Source organism: Rattus rattus, chromosome 12, assembly GCF_011064425.1.
Source record: "Rattus rattus isolate New Zealand chromosome 12, Rrattus_CSIRO_v1, whole genome shotgun sequence".
Lineage (NCBI taxonomy): Eukaryota > Metazoa > Chordata > Mammalia > Rodentia > Muridae > Rattus > Rattus rattus.
The window spans coordinates 78,626,632-78,646,701 of NC_046165.1; the positions used below are offsets into that span (position 1 = coordinate 78,626,632).

At 47.7% G+C, this 20,070-nt stretch overlaps 1 protein-coding gene across 2 annotated transcripts; it reads left to right on the top strand.

The window, feature by feature from the left end:
* Positions 1-4,788: 4,788 nt before the first annotated feature.
* On the top strand, positions 4,789-19,477 carry Kctd6 (potassium channel tetramerization domain containing 6). Of its 2 annotated transcripts, XM_032917846.1 has the most exons (3): positions 4,789-4,807; positions 16,070-16,141; positions 18,121-19,477. In XM_032917846.1, exons 2-3 carry the CDS (start codon positions 16,115-16,117, stop codon positions 18,805-18,807), a joined length of 714 nt encoding a protein of 237 aa, XP_032773737.1. In that variant the 5' UTR covers positions 4,789-4,807; positions 16,070-16,114; the 3' UTR covers positions 18,808-19,477. The 2 variants fall into 2 exon arrangements, with proteins under 2 accessions (XP_032773737.1, XP_032773736.1); XM_032917845.1 differs by lacking the exon at positions 4,789-4,807 and having other exon boundaries at positions 15,744-16,141.
* The last annotated feature ends 593 nt before the right edge of the window (positions 19,478-20,070 follow it).

The window sequence follows — 20,070 nt, forward strand, 5'->3', positions numbered from 1 at the left end:
AAGATACCTGAGCCTACCTCCCTGTCCTAGCCCAAAGTCATATTCTTGCCTGAAGCCTACTTCTTTGTTCTAGCCCAAAATCAGACTCCTTCTTGAGCTTACTTCCCTGTCCTGGCCCAAGGTCAAATTCCTGCCAAGCGACCCCAAAAGCTATCCCATCCTCAGAGTCCCATTGACTTACACATCACTTGCATTCTATTCCCTTTTAAAGCTCCTTTCCCTTTCCACCCTCGTGGGCCTTTCCTACCTTCCTGACCTCTACAGATTCCCGAGACTAAGCAACAAATCTAAGAATCTGAAACTAAGGTGTCTGCCCAAGAGAAAGAAAGCCAGTGCTTGTCTTTCTTAGTCCAGCATTTCTAGCTCCCGTGAATTTCATAATTTCACCTTTCTTCGCAGCTGAGTTAATATCCCATTGTGTATCTCTTCATCAGTTGGTGGACATCTAGGCGGATTTCATTTCTCGCTATTGTGAACAGAGCCGCAGTGACTACGGTGGGGAAGTGTTTATCTCTGTAGTAGGACTTGAAGGCACCGGGCTTCTGCAAGAGCGGCGATGCCCTTAACCACTCGACCATCTCCCTGGATTTCTCAGCTGAGAAATCTTGGTTCAGTTTCACGGCCCAATGGGTTTCTTTTCCAATGGGTTGTTAGTTTTCTCGATGTTTAGTGTGTTGGTTTGAATATACCTGGCCCAGGGAGTGTCACTATTAGGAGGCACAGCCTTATTGGAGTAGGTGTGTCACTGTGGGTGTGAGCTTTAATACCTTCATCCTGGTTGCCTGGAAGCCAGTCTATTCTAGCAGCCTTCAGATGAAGATGTAGAACTCTCGACTCCTCCTGCACCATGCTTGTCTGGACACTGCCATGCTCCCACTATGATGATAATGGACTGAACCTCTGAACCTGTAAACCAGCTCCAATTAAATGTTGTCCTTATAAGAGTTGTCTTGGTCCTGGTGTCTGTTCACAGTAATAGAACTCTGAGATACTTAGTTTCCTGAGGGTTTCTCCCCCTACATTCAAGGTATAGTCCTCTGCTAGATGTATAGGTGACAAAGATTTCTTCCATTTTGTAGCCTACCGCTTTACTTGACAGTTTCACTTGCTGTATAGAAGATTTTTCATTGCCATGCAGTCCCATTTGTTGATGATCACTGGCTGTATTTCGTCAATGGATTCCCATGCAGAAAGTCCTTTCCTGTGCCCGTGTACTCCCGGCTTTCTCCTCTAGAATTTTCAGAGTTTCAGGTCATATGTTGAGAACCACGATCCATTTAGAGTTGTACAGACCTGGTCTTGTTCTTTTGGGTACAGATATTTTGTTTTCCATTTGCTGACAATGCTGTCTTTTCTCCCATATGTATTTTAGGAGCCTTTGTAAAATATCAGGTGGCTGTATTGTGTGGGCTTGGTTAGATCCTCTATCTTAACCCAGTGATACCTATGTATGTTTTTGTGCCCATACCGCACTGTTTTTATTTCTTGGTGATATAACTAAATCAGGTATGGCGGTCTGCCTTCGGCCCTGCTCTCTTTGCTCAGGATCACTTCGGCTTTCTGGAGTCTTTCATAGAATTGCAAGGTCTTACTTCGCTTTATTTTATTTCTGTAAAACATGGTCTGGAATTTGGTTGGAACGGCACTGGATCTGTAGGATACTTTGGGGAGGGTAGTCATTTTCACACATTGCCATAAGCGTGTGTCTCCTTCAGCATTTTAAACTCTCCCCTATAGATGGCTTTCACTCCTTGGGTAGGTTTATTCTGAGATGTTTTGTTTGAGGCTGCCATGGATCCAACCGTTCCCCTGATTTCCTTCTCTGTATGTAGGAGAGTCGCTAATTTTAATGTGTTAACTTTGTACCTTACACATTCCTGACAATGTTTGCCGCTGCTAATTAAGTGCTTAGGTTTCTTATGTATAAAATCCTATCACTTGCAAATAGAGAAACTTCAGTGTCTTCCTTCCTAATTGTATTCATTTTATTTGCTTCTCTTGCTGTGGTTGATTATTTCCAGTAGCATTTTTTGAGCAATAGCTGGAAAAGCAGACTTTATTTTGATTACGTTTTCTCCCTTTAATATGATGTTGGGTATAGGTTTGTCGTTTTAGCCTTTATTATGTTGGAATATGTTCCTTTTATTCTGAGTTTCTCTAGAACTTTAACACGTCGAATTTTTGCCAAGAAGTCTTTTCTGTGTCTATCTAAATGACTGTCTGATTTCTGCCTTTGAGTGCACTCATGTGGTTTGTAACCTTTGTTGATTTGCATATACTGATCCATCCCGGCATCTCGGGACTCGAGCTCTCTTGATCATGGCGAATGATCATTTTGATGTGTTGGCATTTACTATTTTGAGGCAGGTTGTCTCACAGAACTTGAAGCTTATCAGTTTGGCTAGACTGGCTGGCCAGTGAGTGAGCCCCAGGGGTTTGCCTCCTCTGTCTCACTCCTCTCCATCACTGTGCTCGAAAGCACACAGCACTACACACAGCTCTTCCCATGGGCTCCGAGGATCCAAACTCAGGTCCTCATGCTTCACAGCCATGAGAGTTTTACGGAAAATTTGATGAAGAACGAACACTTTGGAAAGTGTGCTGGGACGGAAGAGTCTGAGCTTCGGGTAGTAAAGCGACAGAAGCAAACAACGTCAGCTCTTCAGATGCCTCGTGTGTGGGGTACAGAGGGGCTGTTCCTTGGGGCAGAGAGAGTACAGGTCTCACACGTGGGGTTTAGAAACTGCTTTAGGGAATCAAGAGAGCCCCTTCCCATACCTGACCCTCTCTGAAATGCTTTCATCCTGAAAGCTGGGTGTAGTAGTATACATTCATAACCCTGACACTCAGAAGGTACAGCCTGAAGGATCTGTACTTTAAGGCCACTCTCGACCACACAGTGAGTTTGAAACCAGCCGAATTACGTGAGTCCTTATCTCAAAAAAACAAGACAAAATTAATTCCTTCAGTCAAGGTGCCATGTCCTGAACCCCACAATAACAGCTGTGATTTGACACCGTCACGTAGGGCTCCTGCATTTGAAGTGTCCAGTGTGCATGGGTGGCCCTTGCTACTTAAGGGAGGTCATAAGCACACAGGCAGGAGGGGGGAATTTCAGGATAGATAAAGCCTGAGAGGGGCTGGAAAGAATAGGCAAGGGCAGAGTGTGCAAATGGACTTATTCTTGCTAAATTAACAGTTGTGCAGTGGGCTAGGACGGGCAAGAAGGCAAAGCGAGGCTGGAAATGCGGGACTGACATTTGCGTGGGTTTTGGAGCAGTCTGGGAGGAGACTCAGAATCTGGAGTTCCCACAAGCCTTCTGCAGGCCAGCTGGTTCTGCTGTGACCAAGCCGCTTTAATCCCTGGATGACATGGAGGGCCTGTCAAGACCAGGAGACACGCAGAGACACTCACGGGGCTAAAGACAGAAGCCAGATCTTCTGAGTCCTGGGCATTCTCTATAATTATGGAAAGTCATAATGGTTCAGAGGATGATGACATCCAAGGACACCCACAGGCCTTGCTCTCATACTGGTGAGAGCTGGATTCCTTTCTCTGGTTCTGTAGCTCCCCGCAGAGTTTTGGAAGCTGATTAAAGAGAAGGCTGGTAACAGCAGGTAATTAGAAATCTTATAAAAGGAAAAACACTCTTGTCAAACTCACCTAAGTGGTTCCATGACTGGAAGTGGGGGAGGGCTTTGGAAACTGCTGCCTATCAGGTTGGTTCCTTTAGCCAGAAGGGGATCTTGCTGGCAGGGCCTGGGACTAGCAACCGGACACAGAGGAGAGGGGGCTGCTTGGGAATTTATTTCTGAGTTGAAACAGCTAGAGGACACTTAGCAACCTTAGTTGGTGAAAGCATAATACCAGGGACAAAGAGACTGGGAAAAGGGGGTGAGGTGGGGTTGAGAGAGAGAAGAGTTAGGGAGGAAGTTAGGAAGGAAGATGGAGGGAGGGAGGGAGGGAGGGAGGGAGGAGGGAAGGGGAGGGCAGGGCAAAGAAGGGAGGGAGGTGGATCAAGGGAAGACTTGGGGAGGAAGAGGGCAGGAGGGGAGGGGGGAGGAAGGAAAGAGGGAGGGAGAGAAAGAGGAGAGGAGGGGAGAGGAGGGGAAAAGAGACAGAAAGATAGGGAGACAGAGAGAGACAGAGACAGAGAGATAGAGAAACAGAGAGAGTAAGCTGCAGAGTGGACCTGATTTTCCTGTTTGGCTGATGGGTAGACGGAAGCTACCCAGCCAAATCTTGAGTCCAGAGAATCCATGCACAGCTGCCTTAGTGGGGCTTCTGCCTCCTGGGGTCCCCAGGGAGTCTTCAGCTCCGAGGGACTGTGGGAGGTACTGTGAGTTGCCGTGAGAGTGTGGCTTGAGCCATCTGGTTATGCTCTTAGATTTCCAGAGCAGCTTGGCCCCACACGCTTACCCCTGGGAGTGCCTCCCCACGTTGGCATCTTCAAGGCCGTTCTAATGCTCCCGTGATGACTTGGAAAGCTGAAGGGACCCAGACTCGTTCTTTTTAGGTCATTTCTGCTTCACAGGGACCTTGATGCTCTGAGGTGGAGGGTGGTGGGACCGAGAGACAGACACAAAGCTAACAGGCGAGCGTTCCACTGCAAGCGGCCATCCAGAACCCTGACTCACTTGTGGGCTCTTTGGTGTCTCCTTTACTTCTTTCTCTTTGTTGTTCTTTAAGCTTCCCTCCTGTGGACCTGACCACCCCCTGGGTGCCCAGGTTGTTCTGGATGAAGGAGGCTCCTAAGGAAGACTAAGGCCGAATCCAGGGCACCGGATCCCACTGGCAAGATAAAGGGTGAGCAGGGAGCCATCCTTTCTTCTTCCCCGTCATCTCTATCACCATTGTTAGCCAAGCTGCAGGTTCTGCAGTGGTGCTGATTCCTGATGTGGCTGCCAGGCAAAAGACAAAATGCACTTAGCACAGTGCTTGGGCACACCTGTCTTCGTTTGCTGAAGATGGCAGTCATTGCGGATGAGTGAATAGGAGTTAGCCGATGAACAAAGAGAAGGGAAGGGAGACCTGGAAGTTCTGGTGGTGGTGGTGGTGGAGTTGGTAGGGAGGTGGTGGTGGTGGGAGGTGGAGGGGGGGGAGGGGGGAGGGGGGAGGGGTGATGGTGGAGGTGAGGTGGTGGGGAGGTGGGTGGAGGTGGTGGTGGTGGAGGTGGTAGGGAGGTGGTGGTGGTGGGAGGTGGTGGTGGGGGGATGGTGATGGTGGTGAGGAGGTGGATGGAGGTGGGGAGGTGGTAGTGGAGGTGGGAGGGGGGGTGGTGGAGGTGGTGGGGGGAGGTGGAGGTGATGGTGGAGGTGGGAGGGGTGGTGGGGTGGTGGTGGGTTGGTAGGGAGGTGGTGGGGTGGAGGTGGGGAGGGAGGTGGTGGGGTGGGGTGGGGAGGTGGGGGTGGGGGGGTGGAGGTGGAGGTGGTGGTGGAGGTGGTGGAGGTGGTGGTGGTGGTGGAGGTGGGTGGGGAGGGGGGTGGTGGAGGGAGGTGGGGGTGGTGGTGGTGGAGGTGGGAGGTGGGGTGGTGGTGGTGGGGAGGTGGGAGGTGGGGTGGTGGGAGGTGGAGGTGGGGTGGTGGAGGTGGTGGAGGTGGTGGAGGTGGGTGGTGGTGGAGGTGGTGGAGGGGAGGGAGGAGGTGGAGGTGGTGGAGGTGGGTGGTGGAGGGGGGGTGGTGGGGTGGAGGTGGTGGTGGTGGTGGTGGTGGTGGTGGTGGTGGTGGAGGTGGTGGTGGTGGAGGTGGAGGTGGTGGTGGAGGTGGTGGAGGTGGTGGTGGAGGTGGAGGTCGTGGTGGTGGAGGTGGTGATGGCGCTAGTGGTAGTGGGGTGTCTCAGGGCTCGTCTAATGAAACCAACACTGTCTGCTCTGCTAGAGTGGGAAGGACCTGAGGAAAGAGCAAGGCAGAGTGAGCCCCACGTTGTCACGTGACTGTTGAGTGCGTGCTAAGTACCTGGCTTGTGTGGTTTATTCCTTTTGTGTGGCGCTGTTCCAAATCACACAGATGCAGTCTTTGCCTTTCGGGAGTTCACGGTCCATCTGAAAAGGAAGGAGGCAAAGAGAGGGAAGGCAGGTCCATGCGATAACTTAGAGCTGCAGGACCGGAGACTCCTGAGACTTTTGGGGGAGGTCAGAAAGTAACCACGTGATGAAGGGAGAAGAAGTAAACAGAAGTTCAAAGGCTGGGACACCATGTTCTGGATTTAGGAGACAACAGATCTGTCTATGATGTCCCTGTAGGTCTCAGAAACCGAACTGTGAGGGAGGTAAGGACCTAACCAGAAGAAAGAGGATCAGGAGAGCGAAGCTGGATGGGTGAATGGGACCAGATTACACCACAGGGGGCTACGTCTGGGGAACCACTGCAGGAGTATAAAGCAGGCAGGGTGACACAGGCAGCTTTGTGTGGGTGACACACACTGAAGAGAGAAGGACAGACGGAGGTGTGAGGTGGAGAAAAACGAAGGAGATCAGAGAGAGTGCTTCTGCAGATGTCTATAATGGAGCCGTTGGTGGCATGGCCTGGCACAATCGGTGGTGCTGTGAAGAGGGAGGAGGAGAGATGGATCCTGGCTATGCTCAGGGGGAGACTTGGCAAGCCTGTGCTTCCTGGCACTGGAAGTGAGGGGGAAGGAGGAGCAGGCATGACTCAAAGCTGTTGGTTTGGGCAGATGGCAGGACAGTGGTGCCATTTGCTGAGCTGAGTGGGGGCTGAGGAGGTTGGAGGGTGGTGGGAGAGTCTGGTTTGGTTTGCGGTTATCAGGGATGAGGCTGGGGGGTAGTTTGACAAATGGTGGGCTGTGGGAGAGGAGAAACCAGCTAAGCAGAGATGGGTACAAAGCCCCCTTTGCATACTGAGTCCCAGTGGCCTTCGTGATGCTCTCCCTTCTCTTGCGTATGGTAGGAAGGTGAGACCAATCCTCAGAGCAGCTGTGGTGGCCCACAGAGCAGTAATGACCTTTGCTCCTGCTTGCTATTTATACCCCTTATGTTGTGCGACAGTTGGTCTGGGAGACCATGCCACGTGGGCATACCACTTTTGAGGTTAAGTTTGTGACATTTGCCAGGAGAGGCGCACATGACAAGGAACTAACGCTTTGTGATGATAGTCACTTGAATAGGGGAGTGGATTTTGTAGTCTTTCTTACGACTGCAGCCCCTAGTGACAGTTGGACTATCAGCTCTTGACCTAGACATAAGTGGTGAGTAGGTGCTGTAAACCCCTATATGTTGAGGTGTTAGTTGACATAGCTAACTACACAGCGGCTAAATGTATAGCAAAAGAATAAAGGGAAGGGACATGAGGTCAAAGGAGACGTCTGCTGGTCAGGGTCAGGAAGAGTCCCCAGGTTGTTTACCTGGAGGGGGGGCGTGCAGACCGCAAGAGCTCAATCCAGAGAGGCCAAAGGGCTACATATAGGAATGGACCCTAGGCGTCCTGGTCAGGAGAGAGGATCCATTAGCCACCTTCCTTAGAAAGGACAGTGCAAGGCACATACATCCAGAGCCGGTAGAGGAGGGATCCCGAGAGCTCAGTTGAAGACATAACATCCCCTGGCACGTGGGAAGTGGGGTCCACCAGCCGTCAGCCATCAGTGGGGCAAGACTCAGAACGGCAGACCGAATCTCACATTCACATTCCTTAGCTGTGACTCTCTTTCCCGCTCTGTCTTCTCCACAGCCTGGGTCTGGATCTCCCTCCCATAGCGTTTATAGCTGCCATACTGACAACCTCTTCCAGGCTGTGGGGCAAACAAGACCATCTCTTTACCACAGGAGCCCCGATACCTAGCCCAAGGCTGCCAGATAAAACAGAGGCCTGAAGTAAGAATGCCAAATAAAATATTAGCCAACAGAATCCAGCAGTATGGTGAAAAGCTAATACACCATCAAGAATGTATGGATGGTTTAACAATTCAAGACTGGAACTCATTGTATTAGCATCCGTCCATAGCAAAACGAATGCTCTCTAACTCTGCAAAGGGTTCAGAATTGATAGCTACCGTGACACTTAGTGATGACACGTTAGGGGCAAAGGACCCAGTTAATGGTGCCTGTTGTCAATGCGGGTGAACTTAGGCAGCATAAAAAGGAAAAAAAATTAGATTAAGACTAAGTAGGAACTGTAAGTAGTCACTACTTTTGAATTCTATGGTTATTTATACACGCCTAAAATTCTAAACACACCTCCAATCTTATTACAACCAAGAGTTAAGTTTGCTATTATACAAAAATTAAAGCGACTTTATTAAGTTATAAGTTTGAAAATGTAATTTATACTATCTATTTTACCTTTAAGACAAGAATTATCAGACCTATCCAAACGTGGTGGCACACGCCTTGGACCCCAGCACTCAGGAAGACAGGAAGATCTCTGTGACTTTGAAGCCAGCCTGGTCTACTTGGTGATAACCTTGTCTTAAAAACAAACAAACAAACAAACAAACAAACTAACTAACTAACTAACTAACTAACTAAATAACTAACAGTCTTTATTGGAGAAATGTGGGAGGTGACTTTTCCAGAGATACCAGTGAATCAAAAGCAGTCCAACTGTGGTGACACCAAATCCTAGAGATGTTGCCCTTCAGCGACTTCCGTTTTCTTTTATGGAATCCATTGTTGGACAAGTGGTATAGTCTAGCAGTACGGAGTGTGTTTAGTTTGTGCCGTCATGGAGTCAGTCCTTCATACCACAAGAACATCCATACTCATTATGTTTTTTCTGACTGTAAATCCAATATCCACATATTCCAGAGAATCAATAAAATTCGGAAGAACATTAAGCAATAAATAGGGGCTGAAGAGACGGCTGTTCTTCCAGTGGACCAGGGTTCTAGTCCCAGCTCCCCATGGTAGCCAAGCACACACACCATCTATCAGGTCAATTCCAAGGGATGCATCGCCATAAACTTTGTCTATGTATACTCCTTAAAAAATCAGTGTTAGTGGGGATTGGAGAGGTTGGGGAGGTCGTGGGTAAGGAAGTGGTGGTGCTTTAATCCCAGCACTTGGGAGGCAGAGGCAGGCAGATCTCTGAGTTTGAGGCCAGCCTGGTCTACAGAGTGAGTTCCAGGACAGCCAGGGCTACACAGAGAAAAAATTTGTCTCAAACCAACCAACCAAACAAATGGAAAGAAAAAAAAATAACATTAGGATACTGCATGCTTTATTTTGTGTACTGATTTGCAGAGGGGTTTTCCTATATTCTTACTTAGTTGGTAAACTCACTTAGTGTCAATGTAGTTGCCCAGTATTTATTTATTTATTTATTTACTTATTTATTTAGCATACACCCTTCAGCTTTCTGCCTGCATGTGTGCCTGCAGGCCAGAAGAGGGCACTGTATCTCATTATAGATGGTTGTGAGCCACCGTGTGGTTGCTGGGAATTGAACTCAGGACCTCTGGAAGAGCAGACGGTGCTCTTAACTGCTGAGCCATCTCTCCAGACCAATCTAGTCACCTGTTATATTGAAGCCCACATTGCTTATTTAACCCAACAATTTGAAAATAGAATATTAGATTATATATATATGTATATATATATATATATATAATTAGATTCCAGAACATGCAGATGTGTAAACCAGATGAGTTTCTGTTTTGTTCTTTTGAAAGAGGGTCTCATTATGTATCCACAGCTGTCCTAGAGCTCAGCTATGTAGGCCAGGCTACCCTAGAGCTCAAAGAGACCTGCATACCTCTGCCTGGAAGTGCCGGGATTAAGAATGTGGCACTACTTTTACCGCGGCCGGCCCAGGTGAGTTTCTAAGGCCAGTAGAAGTGGATTGCGATCCGGCTAGCTAGAAGTGAATGGCTCTTGCAATTCTATGCATGGAGTCCAATTAGGTCTGCAACCTTGACCTCCTTCCTGAAATGAGGACATTATCCTTGCCAGTCTCATCCAAGCCAAGCTCCTCAGGTTTTACACAGGATGATGTTAGCTCCGCCCTTCTAACTGGCTGCTTTTCGCTGCCCAAAAGGCTGGATAGATGTTCCCTCCGAGCCATTACTTTACAGAATGGCTTGCCTTAATATATAAGGCCAGGAGAGGCTCTGGATATACATATATTTATTTTCAGATCACCACATCTGAAAGCAGGAATCTTTTTTCCCTTATTCTCCAAGGCAGCCTTCTTATTGGACCTCTCCCACCAGGATTCGAACTTGACTTATTCTGTCTACTTATTTTGGCTGCTTTTTTGAGTCTTGGGATTCGCCTCGGTCTGGGTGGTTGCAGTACTATCTAAGCCCTGCATACGATGAGGTCTATCAACTTAGTAAAAACAGCAGAGGAGAAACAGCTGCGGAGGTGACGTCCTAGTCAAGCAGGGAAGAGACTGCCAGCAGCCTGGAGCACAGCCTGAATACGGAGGGGAGTTAGGGGCGGGGCCTGGGCGGAGCTCCGCACGGGAGTCCTGGGCGGGGCGGGGATAGGAACGGGCCGGAGGCGGGGCTTCGGGACTGCTGCAGAGCCCGCCGGACCACGCCGACCCGGCAGCGCCCAGAGTGCCCGCGGCCGCCCGGCTTCCCGGCCAACGCCCCGCGCCGCCAATAGGGGGCGTCCGCGCTCTCGGCGCCGCGACTCTGCTGAGAAGGCGCCGCCCGCGCCGGGCAGCTGGAGCCGCAACTCTGGGCGCCGGCTCAGTCGTCCCCTCCGCCGCTGCCGCCGCTGCCGCCGCGGGCGCGGGCTCGTCCCCGCGCTCGCGCTTTCCGGGCCGCCGGCGACTCCGGCCCGTCGCCTCCGCGCTCGCGCAGTGAGTGGGGCGGAGCAAAGAGCCTGCAGGGGCCGGGGCTGCGGGAAGTCGGGCTGAGGAGAACGGCGGGTGGCGGCCGCGCGTCCCCGGGCTGGCACGAGCCCGCGGCGGGGCCTGGGCGGGGAAATCGGGGACGCGCGGCCGCCGCGAGCTTCGGGCTCCGGCTGGGGTTCGGGGCTCGCTGCGCGTGGCCGGCCGGGCTTGGCTTGCGGGCGACCGCGGAGTGGGGACCAGCGGGCTTGCGGGGCAAAGGGTTGTTTTTTGGGGAATGGTGCTTATTAGCCGCCACTGCCCTAGTTTAAAGCTCTGCTTTTGGGTTTTCTGCACAGATTGCAGCTTTTTACTGGGATTTCGGGATGTCACGACGTAGTGCTGAGTGTCAGAGGTGATCCTTGGCGAGGTCGTGGGGAGCCCCTGCAGCACCTGCTGGGCGATGGCAGCGGAGGCTGTGTCTGGGGGTGGGACGGGAAAACGAAACGTGACTGAGATCCTGTTTGGATATTCTGTTGAAGTTGTCATGTTTCTGTTCTGTACACCAGTTCTTCACACAGCAAGTTGATAAACCTGGTTGCAGGGTTTCGTGATGCTGGCAAATAGACCGGGTTGACCTGGTTTGTGAAAGCCCAAGTGACTGTCTCCAATGCATCCCCCTTGGCAGACTTGTCTTTTTGCTGTTACAAATATTCTAGTGTGGGAATAATTCTCGGGTAGCACAGGCCTAAGCCCAGAAGTGTTTTCAAAAGAGCAAAGTCTAAAGTAGGCAGTTAGGTAGGGTGGAAGAATCACCCTTTGGATGAAAACCAGGAGGCCACACGGGATTCTTAGCTTTTTTGTAATGCCGTAGGTAGACAGATAGCCATAGATGATACCATACATAAGTTTTGTGTTTCGAATTTTCTTAAAGCGTGTTTTAGCTGAAGCAATAGCAAGAAAAAGCAGCCTTATAGTCACGCCTTTGAACCCATCGTTGTATCTTGGATTATAATAGTTGGGGGTCTATTTTAAACGGATCTCGGATGTGTGTGTTCCGCTTTATCTTGGTGACAACCCTGAGTCATGCTTTCTAGAAGTTCTGAGAGCTCACGTGTCTTGTCTCTGTGAGTGCTGGACGTCATTCATTTTACCTTTAGTTTTTCCTACCGCAACTGCCCTGGGAACTCGGGGGAAAGAAGGGCCGGGACCAATTGGGAGCACAGACTGGCCTTTACCTCTATGTTTACCCATCGTGTCTGATCTAGCTACTTAAATTTTGTTGATGTAGCCAGTGGAAAAGAGCGAGATACTCAGGTTTTTCATAGTCCTTCTTTGCCAGAGCTCCACTCCTCACCGCCCTGTCAGCCAGTTTCACCTCTATTGTGTTTAAATGGTGCGGTTACTTTGGAGAAGGTCATAATACCCCATTTTAGTGGAAACTGAGGGGAAGTAAAATTTTATGATTTTTGACTCCCCACAGCACTTTAGCTTGGAGAGTATATAGTTTTCTGGTTTCATACTGTCAGAAGATTCATAATTTCTTGTAAGACTTTCTCCTTTTCGCCTGCATCTCCTTTCTTCCAGCCCACGTGGTTGTGAGAGGGGTTTAGCGGTAATTTAGCTCTGTAATCGCATTATCCTTGTGCGCTTGGCTACTTGTGCTGGCCTGTTAGGTGGACGTTAACTCAGAAGACGCCTGGAGATGCCACTGAACCAATTACTATAAAAAGTATTTCACTTTCAAACTCCCACGTTTCTAAGAACAGAGAAACTCGGTACAAAGGCAGCTTGGAAGGTAAGTATAGACAGAGAGAGAGAAAATGTACTGAGTCTTCATTTTGGGATAGCAGGCACAAAGGTTTCAGTAGTAAAGCACTTGGAAGGGCTACCCAAAGGAAGTGACTACAGTTCTCTCATTACATCTTCAAATCTGAAGGTTAGCATGACAGCCTATGGACTGTTAGCCGGGAGGAGGACTTCTCCCCAGCTTCTTAGTCAGTAGCAGAAGTTTAGAATGTCTGTGCTGTCTTATCGTAACCCTAGTGCAGCTTTGCTGTGGTAAGGAGGGCTCTCCACGGTTAAGTTGCTAATTTACTGCATTGTGCATTCTTCAGATTGCTGGGTAAATTAGTAACTTCTTTTCAGGCTTCTAGAAATTCTTCAGGACACTTTTTTTTTTTTCTTTCTTAACTACCTGCTAACATACTGTCAGAGTTTATACATCAGTTACAGCGACCTTTGAAGTTCAAGCACGGCAGTCTTTAAGACCGTGATTTTATTCGTATCAAAGGTCAGGTGTTTTCAGGTAAACTGATTTTACAAAGTCAGAAAGCCTTTCTTTGAACTTCATAGTCGTTGGCCGTAGCCACGGCTCTAAGGAAAGCCACTCGGAGGGAAACACCTTTAAAGGAATTTTATGAGGAATGTCTCACAGATTTTATGAAACATCACATGTTTCTTTGCCTTTTAAGAAACCTGGGCTTGGCCAGGTGGGAGTAGCACATGCCTTTAATTCCAGCACTCCAGGGGGCAGAGGCAGACAGATCTTTGAGTTCTGAGTTCAAGGTTAGCTTGGTCCACAGCGAGTTCCAGGACAGGTAAGGCTACACAGAGAAAATGTCCCCCCACCCCGCCAAAAGAAAGAAGAAAGGAAGGAAGGAAGAAAGGTGGACTAGGCTCATGGCTCACTAGTAAAGGTGTGAGTCCTTGCCTGCACATCCTACTATCCTCTAACCCAAATAAATAAATAAAAATTTGAATGTATACACACACACACACACACACACACACACACACACACACACACACACACACACACATTCCCATGACTGCTTTCCTAAATTATTAAGCATGAGGTTGTTTATATGTTTGTAGCCAGACTTTGGCTTTTGCTGTAGAAGAGATTCAGAGGCATCTAATTTTTTTTTTTTTGAGTGTTCTGATGATTGCACAGAAAAGTTATCATGCTTTGATTTAGGCATGAAGACATAAACATGAAAGGTTAGTACTGGTGTAAGAGCCAAGTGATTTTTTTTCTCTCTTGTGTTTCCAGTCTTCATTAGTCACTTGGATGTTCGTGAACTAGATTTCTTTGTCACTTAAGACGGAACAGCAGCCATTATTCACACTAACGAGTAGCTTTCGCCATAGAAATGTTTACAGGCTCCTGACGACCAGCCCAAGCTTTTGTTGTAAATTGTGAATAAAGTGCTAGGTGGATGGGGTTAATAGTTGGTTACGGGAAGTCTAGAGTTGATGCTTTTCAGTTGTTTGGTTTTTGGATTCTGTTCTTTGAATTTCTCCTTCGGGAGGGAGCTTTTGTAAAAATCTAGACTGGAGTCGGCAAACACAAGGTATTGTTCAGGTATTCCCCAGATGTGGGGCTGTGAGCAAGTGGTCTATCCTGCCTCTTTATTTTCTAACTCGAAACGTGTGCGTGTGCGTGTGTGTGTGTGTGTGTATGTATGTGTGCGAGTGTGCGTGTTCATGCTCACCAGCAGAAAGGCTGTTCGTCCCTGCCTATTTAAATGGTCACTTGATTCTAGAGTCCCTTCTCGGGTTGAGCACTTTTTCTTTCAGTGTTTTCACTGAATGAGCTCTTTGCTGAAGCCCTCCATTTCCCCAGTTAGAGTCTAGGTCTTCTTCCGAGGGCTCCTCCAGTTTATCCCATCGAATAGCTCTGAGGGATTATATTGTGGACTTCGGTTGTTACGTGTTGCCTTCCTTTGTAGATTGGAAGCTCCACGAGGGTCGGGGTTACCGTTTCTTCTTCCCGAGTATCTGTATTTTACATGGGCTTCCCTGCCCTGTGATAGTGGACCTTGCATACATTTTGGCTGGATCTTTATTGAGGCAGTTGGGGAAGAATACTTCGAGTAGTAGGAAGTGCCTTTAATTCCCTCCATTGTTGGTGCGCTGTTTTCTGTAGTGGAACCAACACATTGGTAAGGCTCATTTCTTCCTTTACCTCAGATGGGGGTTTGTGGAGTTTAGTCAGAGGGATGAAAAGGCGTCACAGCAGCTCTGGCCTCTCATTTGTTCATCTCACTATAGTAGTACTCAGGCCTGGTCCGCCTGCAGCCAGCCGCCTGGGGCGGAGGAAGGCAGCTGACTGCCTCTCCTTGAGGCCACGTTTGAGTTTTATTTGCTTTGAAGAATGTGTAAAGGTAGAGGCTGCAGGCTCTGGTTTCGTCCCCTGCTGTGCCATGCAAATGTTCTCCACACGCCTGAGTGACCTTTTGAGAAAGAGCCTTTGTGATCTTCTGCAGCCAGGCCTTGTTCTTGTGCTGGAAATGGGGGCCAGATTCCTCCAAAAGTGGGATAAACGGATCTTCAAAGACCACATACAGAGCGAGCGACGTTCCTGGGTGAATACGATGGGCCCCTCGGCTCCTGCCTTCTTTGCTAGTGATTTTGAAATCTGCTCTGCGGTTTGCTAGACAGGTTGATTTGGGGAATGGCGGGCCGGAGAGGGAACTGATGAAGGCAGCTGAGTAGCTGGGTAAGGCTAGCACGCCCTTGAATGGTAGATAAAAACAGATTGAAGCAGGCAGCACTGAGTGACCCTCAGCCAGCTCCATAAGCGTCTTTTTTGTCCCAAATTGCACCGTAACAGTTTGTCATTTAAATTGGTTTGTTTGTTTTTATGTACAAAGAGGAATACGTCATGATTATAAACCCTGATTGAATTTTTTTTATAAGATACTATCCTGGTGTGTTTCTCTTGGAAAATTACTGTTACTTTTGAAGCTCACGACTTTAAATGCTTTTACTGAGATGTTTGGTTTATGCAGCTGGCATGCTGGTCCAAAGGAATTTCCCTCCTTTTCCCTCAAATGACCTTTTCGATGAAGTTCAAAAATTGGTGATGAAGGTCATAGGACCCAATCGTGACGTTCTCTGAAAATGTAAAAATCACACCTCTGCAGGAGTGACACAACGTGTAAATTTTCTTATGGCATTTATTTTGTGTGTGTGGGTGCATGTGAGTGTGGTGTCAGAGGACACGTGTGGAGGTCAGTTTTCTCTTTCCACCATGAGGGTCCCGGGGACCAATCCCAGTAGGGATCACCTACTGAGCCATCTTGTCAGCCCAGATGACAGGATGCAATGATCCCTTCCTCTCTCCCCAAGCGTAGGCTAGTTCTTTGTGCCCCGTGGGCTCCCGAGGCGAGGACAGAGCATGGCATGGTTTTTCCACGTCTTTGGCCTGCTGTAGCTTCCAGTTGACCTGTTCCATAAATGAGCAGTTTTTGTGAGGTTTGAATAACTACATTTGGCAGAACAGCGTTTCTTCTCCATTGTCACGGTTGTGTGTTTGGTTTTCTTCTTCCAGAGTTTCCCTGGCTTCTGGGCTCCTGGAGACGCAGTGCCGGAGCAGATGGATAATGGAGACTGGAGCTATATGGTGAGTGCTTGCTCACTTGCGGCCTCCCGAATACTTTGGATGTCTTTTCGCATTCATAGGTTTACTTTAAAAGGATGCAGACTATGGATTTTTCCAGCTTTATCTAATTCCCCATGTATTCGGGGAAGGGCATTTTTATCTGGTTTGACGTCTTAGACTCAATGGGTATTCTCCAAATAGCCCTTTTTTGTTATTTTGTGTGGGAGGAGCAGTGCATGCAGTACCCGTAGAGGCCAGAAGAGGGCGTGTGATTTTTTTTTTTTCCCCTGGAGCTACTGCAAGCTACCTGAATGGAGCTCAGGTCCACCTCATTAGCACATGGCATTTAACTCCTGCCATCTCTCCTGCTCCCATAGTAAGGGTTCAGAATCACTAACTTCAGAAACACCGTGGTGTTTCGGTCATTGGTGTATATTGCTTTTTACATTCTCTGTTCATGGGATGATGATGTTTAAAGGGCCAATGAATAACGGAATGGAGACTGCTTTATTGTAGGAATGGGATTAATAGTTAGAAAGCGGTTCTTCTCGCATGCAGTTTTCACATGCGTCCATGCCTCCCTATTTCCTTCTCTATCTGGTAAGACATATTTTTGTTTTCTTAGTACCTGAAGACCATTTCTTGTTTTTCCTTAAATAGGATTTCTAAAGCTGAAGGTGTTTTTTTTTTTAGAAGCTTGCTTCTCAGAAGTAAAGGTCAGATTACAACATTAATGTTATAAAAATGAATACACGATCAGATATGACATTTTAAAGCCGCTACCGGCCGTTTGGCACGTGGTAGTTTGGGGCTAGAAGATGGGCTAGATTGGGTTCACCAAACCATGTATTTTAATTTAGTGTTTGGAACTCATTTCCGGGGCATGGTGGCACAGGCCTGTAATATCCTGTAATATCAGCCCCTGGGAGGTAGAGGCTTATGAGTTTCCGGCCTGCTTTATCTGTATAGTAAGATGCTGTCATAACACCACCAACAACAACAACAAAAGGCAGAAAAGAAGAAACTGATGCTTCCCTGAAAAAAATTACTAAGAACGATTCTGAACAAATTTTTGTTTTTAAATACATTTTGGGAGATGGGTCAGCAGTTAAGAGCGCTTACGCTCTTGCAGAGGACCTGGGTTTAGTTCCTAGCACCTCAATGGCTCACAACCATCCACAACTCCCAGTTCCTAGAACCACACCATTGGCTCAGATGAGGCACACATACATACATACATACATACATACATACATACATACATACATAGGTACATTCACGGCTGAGTGAGACAGTGCACACCTGTGATCCTAGCACTGTCTCAGCAGTGGGGCAGAGGTAGGAGAATCAGGAATTCTAGACCGCCCTTAGCTACACAGGGAGTGTGAGGCCAGCCTAAGTTATCTGAAACTTTGTCTCAAAAAAAAAAAAAAAAAAATTAGATCTCGAGACTCCTTTGAGGAGAAAAATCCAACAGAATCCCTAAATTAATTATTGTTACATTATCAGATTACTTTTATATTCTAGCTTATATTAGATTTTTTTTTCTTTTTTTTGGCGCTGGAGACCGAACCCAGGGCCTTGCGCTTGCTAGGCAAGCGCTCTACCACTGAGCTAAATCCCTTACCCGCTTATGTTAGATTTTAAAAAAAAACCGGAAGGTTTGTCAGGTGTGGTGGCATGCACCTTTAATCCTAATACGGAGGAAGTAGAAGCAGGCAGATGTGACCCAAAAACCTCTTTAGATTCGCTAAAGGTCATACCTGGCAGGTTTATGGTAAACTTTTGAAGGATTAGATTTACTCTGCTTGAAAGCAAATGTTGAAGCCCTTCTCTTGGGTAGGTTTTATCATTGGAAATAAAGCCATTATGGCCCCTAGTGCTTGCAGACACATTAGCTTGAAAGGGTCTGTGCCTTGCTTGTTAGTATTGATCTTTTAAATTTGTTAGTTAAGATTTTTAAGGTTTCAGGTAATTAATTGGATTCTTAAAAATTTCAGATGACTGACCCAGTCACGTTAAATGTAGGCGGACACTTGTACACGACATCTCTTACCACGTTGACGCGCTACCCGGATTCTATGCTTGGAGCTATGTTTGGGGGTGACTTCCCCACAGCCAGAGACCCTCAGGGCAATTACTTCATCGACCGAGACGGACCGCTTTTCCGTTACGTCCTCAACTTCTTACGGACTTCAGAATTGACACTCCCCCTGGACTTCAAGGAGTTTGATCTGCTTCGGAAAGAGGCCGACTTCTACCAGATCGAGCCCCTGATTCAGTGTCTCAATGACCCTAAGCCTTTGTATCCTATGGATACTTTTGAAGAAGTTGTAGAGCTGTCCAGTACTCGGAAGCTTTCTAAATACTCCAACCCCGTGGCCGTCATCATAACCCAGTTAACCATCACCACCAAGGTCCATTCCTTACTGGAAGGCATCTCAAACTATTTCACCAAGTGGAATAAACACATGATGGATACCAGAGACTGTCAGGTCTCTTTCACCTTTGGACCGTGCGATTACCACCAGGAAGTCTCCCTTCGGGTCCACCTGATGGAATACATTACGAAGCAAGGGTTCACGATCCGCAATACTCGGGTGCATCACATGAGCGAGCGGGCCAATGAGAACACAGTAGAGCACAACTGGACTTTCTGTAGACTGGCCCGCAAGACAGACGACTGACTGGCAGCCAGCCCCCAGAGAACTTCCTGCAAGCTCCGTTTCGGGGCATGGAAGAGACTTGTTGTTTAGTGTGGGCCCTCCTTTTTCCTTTTTTTTTTTTCCCCTCCAGTCTTTGTATTTATTTGAAGGCCCTGAGGACCAGAAGGAAGTTTTGTGTGTGAGCGCTCCCCTCCCTGTTTTGTTCCCAAGTATGCATGTGCCTGTTCCGAGTCTCTAGAAACCTTTTTTATAAAAAAAAAAGAGATCTGAAAATCATTATGGTATATAATCTACCCTTAACAGTGCTAAAATGATTTATGATAACGTGGTCCGTGACTCGACAGGAAGGCTAAAAATACAGGAATACAAGACTAAAGAGGGTGTTTATGATGTCTCTGTAGTTTCCAGACCAGGAGGCCGTATTGCAGTATTAAAGGAAGACTGGCCAGCCATCTAAGGTACTCGTTAAGGACTGCTCTCTACAGTTTTGACAACTGTTTCTTTCTATGCACATAAATCAAGCAACCAAATATCTGTAGCCATGGAAATGTCTGACTAGAAATATTTATATTGGAGTCTCAGTACAAATGTCCCTGTGGTAGAAACCTTATGCCTGCTACAGTTTCATTCCCAAGGGTACTGCCTACCAGGAAAGAAAATCTAATAAAAAAAAATGGAACATGAACATTAAGGGTTGTATTTATTGCAGTGTAAGGGGGAAAGTCATATTCTTCCTTGGTAGCATGCATCCTTTACGTCCCAATTAAACTGCTCCTAACATGTTTGTTTGTAATAGACTTGACTCAGTGGAACCTTAGATTGTGGTTTATAAGGCCACCTGTGTAACCAGAGACAAGCAGTTTTGTCTGAAGGGTGCAAAACTGTTTTCAGATAGGATTTGCAATGAATATTACAGGTTTTCAACTGTCACAGCTATGGATACAACTCGGCCGGTTTGTGCTGGTTCGTTCTACGCGCATGAGGGCAAAGCGACCCCGCTGTTTCATCCTCAGGAGTCGTGGTAGCCACAGTGCAATGTATGTTATTATCAAGCGTAAATTCAATCCCGAGACATAATTTACAGTGAAGGGTCAGAAGCTTGGGGAAGCGTGTGTACATTTATTTTAGTGATGCCTGGTTTCAGAGTTGACGTGATTTCTGTCGCTTGAGAGTCACAGGAAGGAGCGAGTTAATCTTGAGAGACTTTGGTTTGTGAGCATTGCATGGTGACTTCCCTGTTTCAGGGGAATCGTACAGCTTTGTGGTTTTGGCTCCAGGGAAGAC

Bases quoted from the DNA above. Each gene is read 5' to 3' on its own strand.
- Kctd6 (XM_032917846.1), top strand. From the start codon at position 16,115: ATGGATAATGGAGACTGGAGCTATATG. The intron at 16,142-18,120 runs GTGAGTGCTTGC...TAAAAATTTCAG, and splicing joins ATGGAGACTGGAGCTATATG to ATGACTGACCCAGTCACGTT.